This window comes from Zonotrichia albicollis, chromosome 3 (genome assembly GCF_047830755.1).
Source record: "Zonotrichia albicollis isolate bZonAlb1 chromosome 3, bZonAlb1.hap1, whole genome shotgun sequence".
Lineage (NCBI taxonomy): Eukaryota > Metazoa > Chordata > Aves > Passeriformes > Passerellidae > Zonotrichia > Zonotrichia albicollis.
Window position 1 is genome coordinate 110,962,995 of NC_133821.1, and position 14,545 is coordinate 110,977,539.

The 14,545-nt window shown below is 42.7% G+C and overlaps 1 protein-coding gene across 29 annotated transcripts in view; it reads left to right on the forward strand.

Moving 5' to 3' along the window:
• KHDRBS2 (KH RNA binding domain containing, signal transduction associated 2) overlaps positions 1–14,545 on the forward strand; it is a 339,259-nt gene that overhangs the window by 47,391 nt on the left and 277,323 nt on the right. For all 29 annotated transcript variants that reach the window (XM_074538473.1, XM_074538475.1, XM_074538468.1 and 26 more), the window contains exon 2: positions 14,398–14,525. In XM_074538473.1, coding sequence (XP_074394574.1) covers positions 14,398–14,525 — 128 coding nt within the window. The remainder of the gene's footprint in view (positions 1–14,397; positions 14,526–14,545) is intronic.

A 14,545-nucleotide genomic window follows, 5' to 3' on the forward strand; every position in this document is an offset into this window, starting at 1 on the left:
TGGCCTGAAGTGCAGCAGGGGTGAGGAAAACCCGAGTGAGGTGTGAGCATGAGTGTGTCCTGTCAAATCCATGGAAAAATCAAATGCAGAAAAATCCACAGGAGATACTGCAATAAAACCTCCTCAGATTATTAAAATATCGTTAATTTTACACATTTTCTTTATTTCAGCTTCTTTTGTTCTCACTGCACATTTACAGGTGTGTTAATTCAGGTTTTCATGGGCCATATATTTTTAGATATTGCTGACAATTTATCCTGAAGAGGTGGTACAGGAAGTTTGATCATCTTTTTAGTGTGTGCTGCTTACTGATCCTCTGGGGCAAGGATTTGTTTGTAAGGACTTCCAAGTGGAGGCTAAAAGTAAAGATGTGCTTTCCAGTGGGTTTGTGAGTGAAGGCCTAAATACCTTTCTGCTGTTCAGATATCACTAGTTTAGCCCTTCAATTTAAATATCAATTTGTCAAAAAGTTCTTCTTTGTAAGTGTTGCTCTCAGTCTCAAGTAAGATAAATTAAAATGTATTGCAACTGGAGCAGATGAGTCATCTTCCATTGTGATAGGAAATGGTGTAATCTTTGGATAAACTAGGGAATCCTGATAACATACAGCAAATCTGTGAACATCATTAAACTTGACATTAGGCTAGATATGTATGCTGGGTACACAGTCTTAACAAGCAGATGGATTAAACTTTTCTGTAAATGAAGTCTTCAGTGAAACAGTGGATGTTTAAGAGAATGTCACTGTAGACAGGTGAACATAATTGTTCTTACCAGTACTTGAATGTTTTGTTTCCTCCTTTTGTGCTTTTTTACCACTTAGGTTTGAGGGTTTTATATGTAATCATTTGTTTTATAAATGTGAATACACTCAGTATTTTCCTGCCTATATAGCATTCAGAGCCATTCTTTGCTGACAGAAGCACAGTAGGAAGCAGAGGTCATACTCTGACACTCTAAAATCTCTCCCACCTCTCAGCTGCAAATTCCTTGCATTTCCTTGGTGTTCCATCATCATCTCTTCTGAACTTCAGTTTTCCTGTCAGTCTTTCAGATACACGTGACTTTCTGAGCCCAAGATCTGAAGTCACATCCTGAATTAAAACTACTATTTTGATGGTTTGTAGACTCCTTTCAAATACTTTGATAACTGTCTGAGCAGAGATTAGCAGCTCATTAGTGGTATTGCTAACTGGAAAACCAGGAGAGGTCAGTGGGAAGCCTGAACTTCAAGCAAAATTTTATACTGGTTTTTAACTAAAGTATATAGCATCTTTTCATAGTTTTCAATAATGTGAACTTATCTAGACATCAGTCTTATTCCACAGCTGTTCTACCTCACAGTAGAGAAAAATGTGAAAAAGGCTAGATAAGAGCAGAAAGGAAAAAAATGCTGGCTGGTTCATATCTCTGTCTTGTTCTGAGGACAGAATTGCAGACATCATTGTCACTAATAAGTTCTAGGACTGAAGAGAGTAAAAGAAAATTCCCAGAAACTGTGAAGAGACAGAAAAACTTCCTTTTGGCTGGTAACTCCAGCTGTGTAGAGCAACCCACTCAAGAATTCCAGCAGGTTTCAGATAGTCAGGGAGAGGTAATACATGTGTCACTGGTGGGCTTCCCTGCGATTTCACTGATCGACTCATCTTTCACCCCTGTGTATCTGTTCCACACCACACAATATATAGCACAGCACTGCACTGATGCTTTTTCTTCAAATTAATCAGTGAGAACACTTCAGTGTGTCCTGAAGTTTTTTGTTGAATAAACTTTGACACAGTAGAAGCTACAAAAATCTTTGGCAAAAAGCTACTTTTCTTTTCTTACATGTCATAGCAACACAGTTTTCTAGGGTGTTAAATTCAAGGACACCTAGAGATATGTTCACAAATAAATACACTTGTGATGTTTTTGTTGGTTTTTGCTTTATTTTTTACTTGTCTGAGTAAATCTTCATGCTCTCTATTTCTCTTTTTATGAGTAGTCTCTTTCTCAGATGAAAGAAACCCAGGATTAAATAAAAAGTATTCCAACAACTTTCAGGTTTGCCTTTCATCCAACTGGTGACATATTCATAATACCGTCTAAGCTGCTCTGAAGATAAGAGGTAAGAAGGGAGAACTGTACTGGAAACAGCTATTTAGTGAACTGCACATATATAGCTAAAGCAGTGCTGTTGTCAAAAACAAACTTCCAACACAGGTCAGCTCCCCAAAGGTATGTTTTGACTTCAGAGACACTTTTGAAAGAACTTTAGTCTTTAAAATCTTACCCAGTAGCTTGCTCTGTTTTTAACAGTTTGATAAAAATATATTTAATCAATGTTGTAATTGTTCAGTTCCTTTAATAGTCCTTCTAAAATACTCATAATAGTCCTTTTTTTCCCCCCAAAGTTAGAAAGCACCTACATCTTGAAGCTGACATTGTTGTCACCGTTTAAATGTTATCAGCAACTTTATTTAGTAAGTCATCACATTCAAAGTGCATCTCATATCTTTATACTGCACTTGCTGATGCTGACATTTGGATTGCTGTTGGTTATTTTTACTAAGGCGAGAAAGACTCCATCAATTTCCTGCAGCAAATTTCATTGTAAATAGGTTTTTTTTTTGTGATTGCAGTTGCTGTATATCTAGAATTACATAGGATAGTGTATTAATGATAGTGGGAGTGTGTTCAGCAACTGAACTAGGATTATATGAATTATATTATTCTTGAGGAACTGCTTGCCAATCAGACTTAAAACTCTGCATGCAAGGGTGTGCATCGGAGGAGATGTTCATAAATTTAGTACGAACTACTATTTTCAGTTCAGGACTTTTCTGGTTGTTTAACACTACTAGTATCATCTTTACAGCTTTTTAAATCTATACTGATCTGAGCATAGATCAGTAGATGAATACATTAGATAATTATTTTTCTACCACTAGTATAATTTGGACAAGAAACCACCCTGTGGCATAGCTTTGCAAGCTGCTGATTACATGATGAGTAGAGCCAAAGTAGTGACTAGGCAGTAAAAATCAGTTGTCAGTATAGAGAAGGGATAGAAATAAAAGTTTTTGCACACTTGAATTTTCCTCCTCTGTTTTCTTGTTAATACTCTTTGGTTTTCATTAAATTAAATTAAATTAGAAATATGAAGTTCTTTACATCTTTAATTACTTTTCTTCCTATGTTCGTACATTTTGTTTAAAAAGTTTGCTAAGGATACAGGACTTATTGCAATCATGCTGTTTCTGTCTTCTAACTTTTTTGCAATGACATTTAAATCTTTTGGACAAGTTCCAGAAATTTGACAGACACAGATAAGTCTGAAATTTATTCACATGTGAAGGGGCCTTGGGTGATCTCTAGTGCAACCTCCTGCTCAAAGCAGGGCCAGCCAGGGTTCAGACCGGGTTACTCAGGGATTTGTCCAGGTGGATCGTGCAATCCTCCAGTGGAAGAGATGGTATATGTGGGCAACCTGCAGCACTGCTGGACTGTGTTGAGAAAACTTTTCCTTATACACAGGCCAAACCTTTCTATTTTCACCTTTTCCCTGGGTTCTGTCACCCTTGTTTCACACTCCTGTGAAGAGCATGACTGTGGGAGCATCAGCATTGCAGAGGTGCTGTTAGATGCTTCAGAGCTGTCTCCTAACCACAGTAAACAGGCCCAGTTCTCTCAGCCTCTTCTCACAGGGCAAGTGCTCCAGCTCTGACCACCATGAGTGCCCTCCACTGACCTTGCTCCACTTTGTCAATGTCTTTTCTGGAGAGGAGAGGGCAGGTCTGGCCCAGTGTTGCACATACATTCAGTCTCATGAAGGATACTACTACTTTACCTACTAAAGGATCACTTTTCTGCAATTTCTCTATGTTGTATACAATAGGCAGCCTGATAGATGATAATGGCCATAAAGTCCAACAATAAAAAACGCGTAATAAATTAAACTTTTAATGGGCGCTGTATTTTCGGTCATGCCCAAATTGAAAAGACCTTCAGTGCCTCATGGGATGGAATCTAATCATGAGGGAAGAATCTGTAAAAGACTTGAGTTTATCAATATGGATGCTTTCAGCAGTTCCCCTGTGTAGTTACACCCTATACCTAAAAGTATTTTTTTTTCAGTCTGTAACATCGCAAATAGATGCTTTCCCCTCCTGAGAAACACTAAATACCCATTTCTGTTTTTTCTCATACTGTGCCTGATTTTGCATGTCTCTGTCATTCCTTTTTGACTTGCCTTTCAGAATTCTTTCTGAACATTATTTTACTAGCCACTTTTCTTGCTTGAGAGCTGAGGTGATTCAGCTGGAGTTAATACAAAGCTTCAGTTTGTATTTGTCTAGAACAGGTGACATACACATGTAGATCTGGCCCACAATTATCTAACAGGTATTAAATTCATCACTGGGAGAGGTATTCCCTTACTTGTGTCTGATGTAAGAAGAATTATTCCCTTATCCTCCCTGAATCACCCCAACTAGCTATGTGACCTAATGGGTATGTGTACATAAAGTAAAGGAATGTTGTTAATACAATACATGAATTTGTTTCTGGGTGAATTTAGTGAGCCAGTGCTCATGGCTGATTGTACTGTCCTTATAACCCCTCCCAACCACTCTTGATACACTTAATATTTTTACTTTTAAGTTACCAATTCTTAGGGGTTTGAATGTAATTTTTATTACTGGAAACCGCTTAGGATGTTCACTTCTCATGAATTAACTTCATTTTAATTTGTTCAACTACTGAGCCATCTGCTTTTTTTTTCCCTGTGTCAAAATTCAATAGCCCTGCTTTCAATTAAAATGTAATGCCTTGGACAGAAAATGAGCCTTCATGTATGTTGCCAGTATTTTCTGTTTCTAAGAATATGCTGGGATTTTTTGTTAACACTGTTCTAGGTATTCACAGTTCCCACTATGTAGTTTTTTAATGAACCATAAATTAAAAATGCTCTCTCTAAATTAGAGCTGTCAATGATTTGGTGATTGTTATTTTGCACTGGCATTGTCTCATTCTTCCTGTTACAATTCAAACATTCTTTTATTAACCTGCAGAAAAATTATACTTTGAGTATTAGATAAGCTTGATATACATAATAGTACATGCATGCAAGAAGTTGGTGATACCCCCATTCCAGAAATCATTCCCATTAATAGAAACATATGATTGTTTCAGAGGGCTTGACCTTGTTAACAGCAGACCATGATTCTTGATTGAATCAGTGCCAGTACTGCAAATGCAAAGGCAAGAAGAGTAAGATAGGCTGCAAAATTCCTTGAAGTGGGAGGAAAATGTTGACAGCAGAAAGAATTGTGTAGATTTAATTTTTTGGTGGGCTGGACAGACTGACAAGAAGAAAATTATTTTTTGAAGAGTTTTGACATGACTCTTAAGTGTAGAAAAAGGATGTTTTTACTTTGGGGTGCCTAATTTTAATAGAAGAAATATATTCATTAGAGAAGTTTTGTAATAGGTGTCAAGGACTTTGAATAGAAATGTAATTAACATAATTTTATTGGCACTGTAAGAGTGAAGCAGAGAATACTGAAAAAGAGGTACTAACTTAGCTTTCCATTTTATAAATCCATGAAGGAAAAAGAAGCTACTCCCCTCAAAAAAATTACACATAAATGGGCTGACAATATTTCCAGAATTTTACATTCAAAGTCTGCAGATAGATCAAGATAAATTTTCATCAGGAATAATATCTCTAAAAAGATCTAGATAGAAATGGGGTTTTGTCTCTGATACTTCTCTAGTCGGGGCCTCTTTTTGCATGACTGAAATATGCATGTTTTCTTCCAGTGAAGAGGAATGACAGATGTGTGTTACACAGAAGCAAGTGCAAGATTACTGTGTTAATGGTGAAAGGTAAAAATGAGGCATATTTGAGGATTGTTACTGGAGGAGGTAGTTGAATAGCTCTGTGTCTCCCTGGTTTAATTTGGTTAGCTCAGAGCAAAAATGAGTGGAAAATATATGAAGTGATGAAGTGTCTTCTTGAAATGCTTTATTTTTGCTTTTTACCTAAGATCAGTGGTGCAGAAAAAGTACCACTGAGATCCTTGTGCTCTGTGGAGGAATGCTGTTGATTATGGACATTTTATTTCCACTGGTGTAGTTGGTTGACACTGACTGGATGTCAGGCACTCAGGAAAGCCACTTGCTCACTCCTCTCTGTATCTGGACAGAGGAGAGAAAATTTAATGAAGGATTCATGGGTAGAGATAAGGACTGGGAGAAAACACCCATCAATTGCTGTCAAAGGCAAAACAGGCTCGACTTAGAGATATAAAGTGAGTCTATTGCTAACAAAATCACAGCAGGATAATAAGAAGTAAAATAAAACCCTAAAACCACCTTCCCCCCACCCTGTCCCCCTCCTTCCCAGCTGTACCTCTTACCCCAGTGGCACAAGGAGACAGGGAATGGGAGTAATGGTCAGTTCATCATGCATAGCTTTTCCTGCTGCTCTGGGACAGGAATCCTTCCCCTGCTGCACCATGGATCCCTCCCATGGGAGACAGTTTTCCCTGAACTTCTCCAGCATGTGTTCATATCACAAGAAGCCGCTCCCTGTGAACTGCTGCAATGTGAGTCCATCCCACAGGCAACAGTTGCCCTCAAACCTCACTTTTCCATGAGGTGCAGTCCTTCAAGGATGGCCTGCTCTAGCATGGGTCCCTCTCACCTCAGGTCTTCCATGTGGTCACAGCCTCCTCTCAAGTATCGCCTGCTCTCTGCATCCTGATGGATCATCATAGGCTGCAGGGGGACAGCCTGCTTCGCCATGACCTTCACCACAGGCTGCAGAGGAATCTTGGCTCTGGTGCCTGGAGCATCTCCTGCTCCTCCTTCTTCACTGACCTTGGTGTCTGCAAAGTTTTTTTTCTCACATTTTCTCACTCGGCTCTTCTCTGGTTGCAATTACAACTGCCCCATCATTTTTGTTTTGTTTCTTCTTAAACATGTTATTACAGAGACGTTACCACCATTTATAGTTGTCCCAACCTTGGCCAGCAGCATGTCCATCTTTGGAGCCACCAGGAATTGGCTCTGCCAAGCACTGAGGAAGCTTCTGGCAGTTTCTCACAGGAGCCACCCCTGTAGCTCCCTCTACTTCCAAAACCAGGCCAAGCAGACCTAATACAGCCGGTCACAAGATCCTATACTGCCTATAGCTTTCTGTAAGCAGCAGCACACATTCTCCTGCACTAAGAACACAGTGTGCAGCCAGCAGCAAAGCATTAAAGAACTGGCTGCTCTGTGTCAGGATAGCACTTTGTCTACCACCAGTGCCAAGGACCATCCTGGCGCAGATGAGTGACCCTGGAGTGTGTTGGCATGTTCCAGCTCTCAGGGCAGGATGGCGACAGACCTTTTTGACATGTGCAGAAATGTACTCAAAAGCTATGTAGCTGTAGTCCTGCGGCCACCATCTCTTGGTGACTCAGTTTGAGCAGGGGAGGTTGCACTAGATGGTTTTCTGCAGGTCCTTTCCTGCCTCCGTGCTTCTGTGGTTCTGTGACTCAAAACACACTCAAGCTAAGAAAGCCCCTCCAGATTTCATGACAGGGGAAGGTTTGAATGATTCTGTATGCTCGTGAAGAGCCAGATTTGTCTCCCACAAGTCAATTGTCTGTGTGGCAGCCACCTCTTTTCCTTTGGGGGATTTATCAGTGACTGCACAGAAAACTAACAAACCAGACACAAACATGAGGAGTGCAATGAATGCAACATCTCACTATAAGGCATTGGTTCTGTTTTTGTAGCATGTGTTGCAGGTGACCGTTGTTTTTGCAGTTGGCAAGTAAAATTTTTCAGCTAAAGCAAAAGCAACTAGCTGCTTGTAGTGCTGTGAGCAAGTTGGAAGCTTGGTCCTGACCTGGATTCCATCATGAGATTGTCTTAATGCTTCTTTTCTGTGGTGGTACTAGTCTTGGAGTGACATGAGGAGTGTACACAGTAGCGGCCGACTGTAGTTCAATACAAAAATTGAATACAGTTATGTGGGGGCCTGAATACATGTTGTATTGTAAGATCTGTGTGTGTCTAGGTTACTCCAAACGAGCTGCAGCTGCAGGGTCCTTAGTTGGGCAACAGCTGTAGCTCGTGAGGGTAACTGAGATAAATAGGGGTGGGTCGAGAGCCCAAGAGGAGCCCCTGAGAAGATTGCTGCAGAGAAAGGAGAAGAGCCTGAGAGCTGGGACTGCAGCAAAGATTACAACGATTGGAACATGTATTCAGGCCCCCACACAGTTTGTCTTGCTCCAGTAATTAGTGTATTGCCTCTGTCTTTTTAGAAGACTCCTCTTTTTGCTCCAGTCTTACTTGAAAGTAACAGTGTTTGACACAACACTGTTTTTTGATGACTTTGGTGGTCTTTGGCCAAGGTCTGAAGAGCCTGTAGCCTGTAGTACTGCACTGGGCATTAAACCTGAGGCTTTGTACAGGGCATAGCATAGGGGCAAATTTCTCCATGAAGACTTTGGGGTTTATTGTTAAAGTCTTTAAAGAAGAAGAAGAAGAAGGAAAACCTTGTCAGAAGCTTTCTCCCAGACATTAGATTTGGATTGGTATTATAGGCAGTGCCTTTGAGATAGAGTAATTGTAAATTGACTTCACTGTTCACTGCTTCATTGTGAGAAGAGTGGTAACAGGAGAAGTTACTCTGGGGGATGTTTGGGATAAAGTGTAAGAAAACAGATGTGGAAGGACAAGAGATTTCTTAAAAAGTTGTTGATATCTTTGGCAAAACCAAGACAAAGTTGGTCACACTGTGGAAACCAAGTATAGATAGAAAGGTACCCCCATACAAAATGTTCACTACCCCATTTTATACACAAGTGGGTACCATATAACAGAATGACAAAAGCAGCAGTGAAGTGTTGTACCTGTTATCTTCCTAACCTGAAAAAGCTTTGTAAGGGTGTCTTTAGATTTTCAGATGCATTTTTTGATGGAGAATAGATCCTTAGCCCCAGGCTTGAGCATTTGATTTGACTTTATTTTTGCAATTGTTAGTAGGGGCTGTTTTTGTCTGAAGTAGTATAATTCCTGACACTGGTAAGAGGGCATACAGTAGTTCTCTTGTTGGCAGTGTGTCCTACCGTGCCCAGCATGGCTGCAGGACCTCCATGGGGATCACTTCTTTGCCACCTGTGAGTCAGTGAAATCAGCCTGGCCTCTCCGCTGATGGTCCTCACTCCACCTCATGGAGGTTAGAATGTCACGTTCCATCCTCCTTAGATTTTCCTGCACTGTTTGGTGCTGTGTGCTGCGGGACCTCCTCCGGGATTGGCACCTTGTCACCTGTGGTTCGATGAGAGAAACTTGGTGTGCTTGCTGAAGGCGCTCACTCCTCCTTGGGGAGACATGGATGTCCGGTTCAATCTGTCTCTCAGAGCATTCCATCCTCCTTGGGTTCTCCTTCAGGAGCAGTGGGCTGCGGAACCTCCCTTGGGTTCGGCTCCTTGTCACCTGCGTTTCTCTGTAGGAATGCAGGCGCCCTGGCTGTTGGTGCCTGCTCCTCCCAGAAGAGGCACGGATGAACCAGTCATCCCTTAGAGCTCGTCCCTCATCACGTTCCATCTCCCTTAGATACTCCCTCAATGCTTGGCTGGAAGAGCTGCGCAACCTCTGCCGGGATTGGCTCCGTATCGTGCTCGGTTCTCTGAAAGAAACCTGGAATTCCTGCTGACGGCGCTTACGCCTCCCTGAGAGGGCACGGATGCGCTGTTTGGTCCTTCGGCCCTTGTCACGACCAGTGCTTCGAGCCCTGCTCCGCTGCCGTCTTCTGCTCCTTGAGTGGTTGTAGCCCTGGGCCTGCTGGACCCTGGTGTGGTCATCACGATGCCTCCTTGGATACCTGCTTCGGCTCTTCTCTTGGGCCCTGCCACGGCTGCCTCCACAGCTGCCTCTGCGGCTGCCACCAAGGCTGCCACCGCGGCTGCATCCACGGCTGCCTCCATGACTGCCACCAAGGCTACCTCCACGGCTACCTCCACGGCTGCCACCAAGGCTACCTCCACGGCTACCTCCACGGCTGCCACTGAGGCTACCTCCACGGCTGCCACCAAGGGTGCCACCAAGGCTGCCTCCACGGCTGCCTCCACTGCTGCCACCACGGCTGCCACCACAGCTTCTGCTGTAAGACTTGTGGTGCTGGCGTCCTGGGGAATTATGCTGACCTCTTTCCGCAGAGCACAACCCAGCTGGCTCTCCTTGAGTATGCCTGGCAGAGCTGATGGACTCCTCTACAGAGTGCACCTCAGAGTTACTGTCTCCCACCATGTGGAATGTATGTTGGAAAGGTGACTGGCAATTCAGGCCCTCCGCTCTTCTGTGGAACCACTCCACCATGCAGTAAAAACAGAAAGGGTGCCAACGCCAGCTCATGGAAGGTTGGTCATTAATGCCAGCCCGGCAGATCGGGCAACTTAGGTTCTCCGAAGCACCTGGACGGGCAGCCCGGGATACCTGGCTGGTGCTGGCAGCAAGGGAAGAGGTGCCACTTTCTGCCAAGTCTTCCTCTGAGGCCATTTTGCCCTGCAAACCAAAGAGATAAGGTGATGTGTTCCCTGGTGCTGGGGACACAATCTGCCGCCAGCAGCAAAGCTACTGAAGTTGAGCCTTAAAGAACTGCCCACTCTGCCTCAGGCAGCATTTGGGCTGCCACCCCAGGCACCATCCTGGGGCAGATGAGTGACACTTGAGTGTCTTGGCATGTTCTAGCTTTTGAGGCAAGATGGTAACTGACCTCTCTGATATGTGCAGGCAGGAGCTGGGAGCCTGGGAAAGGAACTCGTCACCTCTCAGCAGCTGCAGACAGAGCCTGAGTGCATGGCAGATTGGGACAAGCACCACACCTGTCAGTGTGCTTGTCCAGCAAATCTTCTCCGTGCCCTCAGAAAACACACAATGGGATAGGGATCCTTTTTCCCCCCACCTTCAGATGTCTGTCCCCAGTGGAGGAGGCCAGACAGTGTGGCCTTTCAGAGCTTCTCCAAGCATCCAAAAGGCTTGTTGTCACACATGTCACAATGACTCCCTGGTGACATCGTGGGGCTTTTGGGGACCACACCCAGAAGACAGAAACTCCAGCCCTAAGGAATGAAAACTTCTAAGATAAATCTTACACAACTGCTCCACTGTCAAACAAAATCCTGATGCCATATTTTTCATATAAATTCACAGGTTACACTGATCATACTCAGCCTTATGTTTTGTTTTAGAAATAAACCAGCTCAAGGCATTTTTTACTCCTCAGTCAACTTTGCAGGTCAAAAGAGGTGATACTCCACTGGAGCAGTCTGTCCAGTGTGCAGCTCTCCAGTAGAGATAGACATAAGTAGAGATGGACATACTGGAGAGTGTCAAGTAAGGGTTCACAAGGATGATGAAGGGTTTAGAGCATCTCTTCTACAAAGGCAGGGCTAGGAATGTTGCCTCCAGGCTGTTCAGTCTGGAGAAGACTCCATAGGGGATGTTTTCCAATGTATACCAATAACTGAAAGGAAGGTACAAAGGAGACAGAACCAGGCTCTTTTCAGGGGTGCCCAGAATATAGAACTTCTCTCTGAATATTGGGGAACTTTTTTTACTGTGAGGGTGACCAAGCACTGTCAGGATGCTTGTGGACTCTCCCACCTTGGAGATGATACTCAGAAGCTGTCTGGCTGTGGCTATGGGCTAATTGGCACTGCTTCCTGGTAGAAATCTGATGTCCCCAGTGTCCCTACTGCCTTCTGCTGTAATTCTGGGCTCACAGCCTGGCTTTCATCTTGATCCCTACTCATTTGATTCTCTTTCTGTACTTCACATTAAGTGCTGCGGGAGCTCCCCTGAAATGGGCTCTCGGTTGCCTTTCATTCCCTGGAGGAAGCTCAACTCCCCACTGCTGTTTCCTGTGCCTCCCATAATAAGCTGGGACTGGCTCTTCTGGGTTTAGAGCTCAGCCCTTGTCATGGAGTGAAACAAGTGCCACAGCTTGTCTCAGTTTTGGTAGATCAACAAACTCTTGTTCACGTAAGTCTGATAAGCCCAGCTGAATTAGTCTTGCATTTGCTTCAGCAAAGATACCACTTTAATTTGAGAACTTCCGTGTACTGTCAGTCAAAAACAAAGCACAAGGGTGGGACTGGTTGCAAGGCCTGGTATATGATTCAAAGTGGAGCATTTTGTCTTAACCTTTAGTACCCATCACAACTGACCATACAGACTTTTAAGTATCTTCAGCTTTCCAGGAGAAAGAGTTTAGTTGTTTATAAAGCCAATGTCATCCTTGCCTGTATCAGCAATAGTGTGGCCAGCAGGAGCAGGGCAGTGATTGTTCCTCTCTACTCAGCACTGCTGAGGCCACACCTTGGGTGCTGTGTCCCGTTCTGGGGGGCTGGAGTGAATCCAGAGAAGGGCCGCAGAGCTGGGGAGGGGTCTGGTGCACAGATCTGATGAGGAGCAGCTGAGGGAATTGTGGTTGTTTAGTGCAGAGAAAAGGAGGCTTGGGGGGAGCTTCATTGCTCTTTTCAAGTACCTGAAAGGAGGTTATAGTCAGGTGGGGTTGGTTTGCTCTCCCAGGCAAATAGTGGCAGGATGAGAAGACACAGCCTCAGGCTTGTGTCAGGGGAAGTTCAGGATGGACAGCAGGAACCATGTCTTCACTAAGCACTGGAACAGATTACCCTGGGGAGTGGTCAAATGACTGTCCCTGGAAGTACTTAAAAGATGTGTAGATGTGGCACTTAGGGATGTGGTTTAGTGGTGGGCTTGGCAGAGCTTGATTAACAGCTGAACTTGATCACCTTAAAGGTCTTCTCCAACTTAAACTTCCATAGTTCTAATGAAATATATGTGTACATGTAGATTGATTTTCCCTACCTGCCTTTTACAATTATCTAACTTAATGCTGTGTTCACAATACATTTGGGAAATTTCCTTTATATCATTTAGTACTTACTGTGCTTGTAACACCTTTCCCTCTTTATGTGCCTTTGTCTCTCCCCTCTGTACCCCCATAGCACACCCCTTTGTGTAATTGCATTGGATCTATTTTCAAAGACCTTTTTTTCTATTAAACCTGCCCAAAATGAGTATTTTACTTACTTAACTGATGCTTGCTGCTTTCCAGATTAATCTTCCACTGAATGCAACATACCACAGTTTTTTATGTGTTCAAGTATTTTACAATATGTTCTTCTGATGCTTTTAGTGATTGTAATTGAATTTAATCCTAAATTATTGAATATATATCCCATCTGAAGTCTTTTAGGTATGTTCTCTGGGAGGTTTTAAAAAAGCTTATGACTGTAACATTAGAGAACTGTCTGCTGGTGCAGGCTTTAAATAAATTATTTGATCTCATAAAAGCAGCGTAAACATTTATTAACAAATCATGGCATGGGCTGTTCTTTTCAACACATTTTATCTTTATGCTTGTTGGAAGTCAAAGAAACTTGTATGTGAATGTTATAGCATGCTGTGGCTGTGTTCCTCCTTTCCACTCTTGCTTTCCCATCCTTGAAGCAGCATGTTTCTGAGACCCACAGCTGTCCCTTTTCAGTTGTAATTCAGTTATAATTAGCTCATTATAAGCATTGCCATTTTCTGTGCTGTCAGCAATGTCACTGCTGCAAAAGCAGATTTTCAATAGTACCTGTGCTGTCAGGAAGCTCTCAGGCGCTATATATGATGCTCTTTGCAGGATGATGAATTCAATTATTTGTTATTATCCATTGGTTATAGAGCTTTAGGGAATAAAGAATTCTACCTGAATATATATATTTCTTTTAAATAGTAAATTTTAGAGTGTTCTGCAGATTAGAAATTATATCTATATATAAATGTGTGTATATATATATATATATATATAATGGTCTTTATTGCATTTCTTAATTGAAGAATTTTTTTGAGCAAGAGTTAACTATTTCTTACCTTCTTTTGTATAACCTTTAATTAATTCAGAAGTATTTGAATGGAAACTCAGTAACAACAAGGAGTTTCTTCAGTTTTCCAGTATTTGTACTGAAAGTTAGCTATTGCAGTTAGAATCCAGCTTAGTTCTGGCAGGTCACATTTACAAAAAGCATCAAGCTCTGATGATGTTATTCCCTTTTAAAGACTGACAGCTGGAATTGTAAGCCTCATCTGTTCCTGCTCCGGCTGAGATCATTTGGCTTCCCTTTCAGCCGGGGAAGAATTAGTTGTGCAGTGTGACCTGTGGGCTGTCACCTCTGCTTCCCGCACTGCTGAGAGTCCAGGTTCCCTTGAGGACAGCAGTCCCTGTCACCTGAGTGCAGCAGCACAGGTGTTCAGTGCACGCTCTGGGTAGGAATGTGTAAGCTTAAACTTCCTAAGGATGACACCACCATGTCACTGATTGTTCTGTTTCGTGATATTTTTCAGAAATGGAAAAATTTCAGGGTTCAGAAGGCAAGAAGGAAGATGAAGAAAAGAAATATCTTGATGTTATCAGCAACAAAAACATAAAGCTGTCAGAGAGAGTTCTGATCCCTGTCAAGCAATATCCAAAGGTACTGTAAATCTAGTCTAA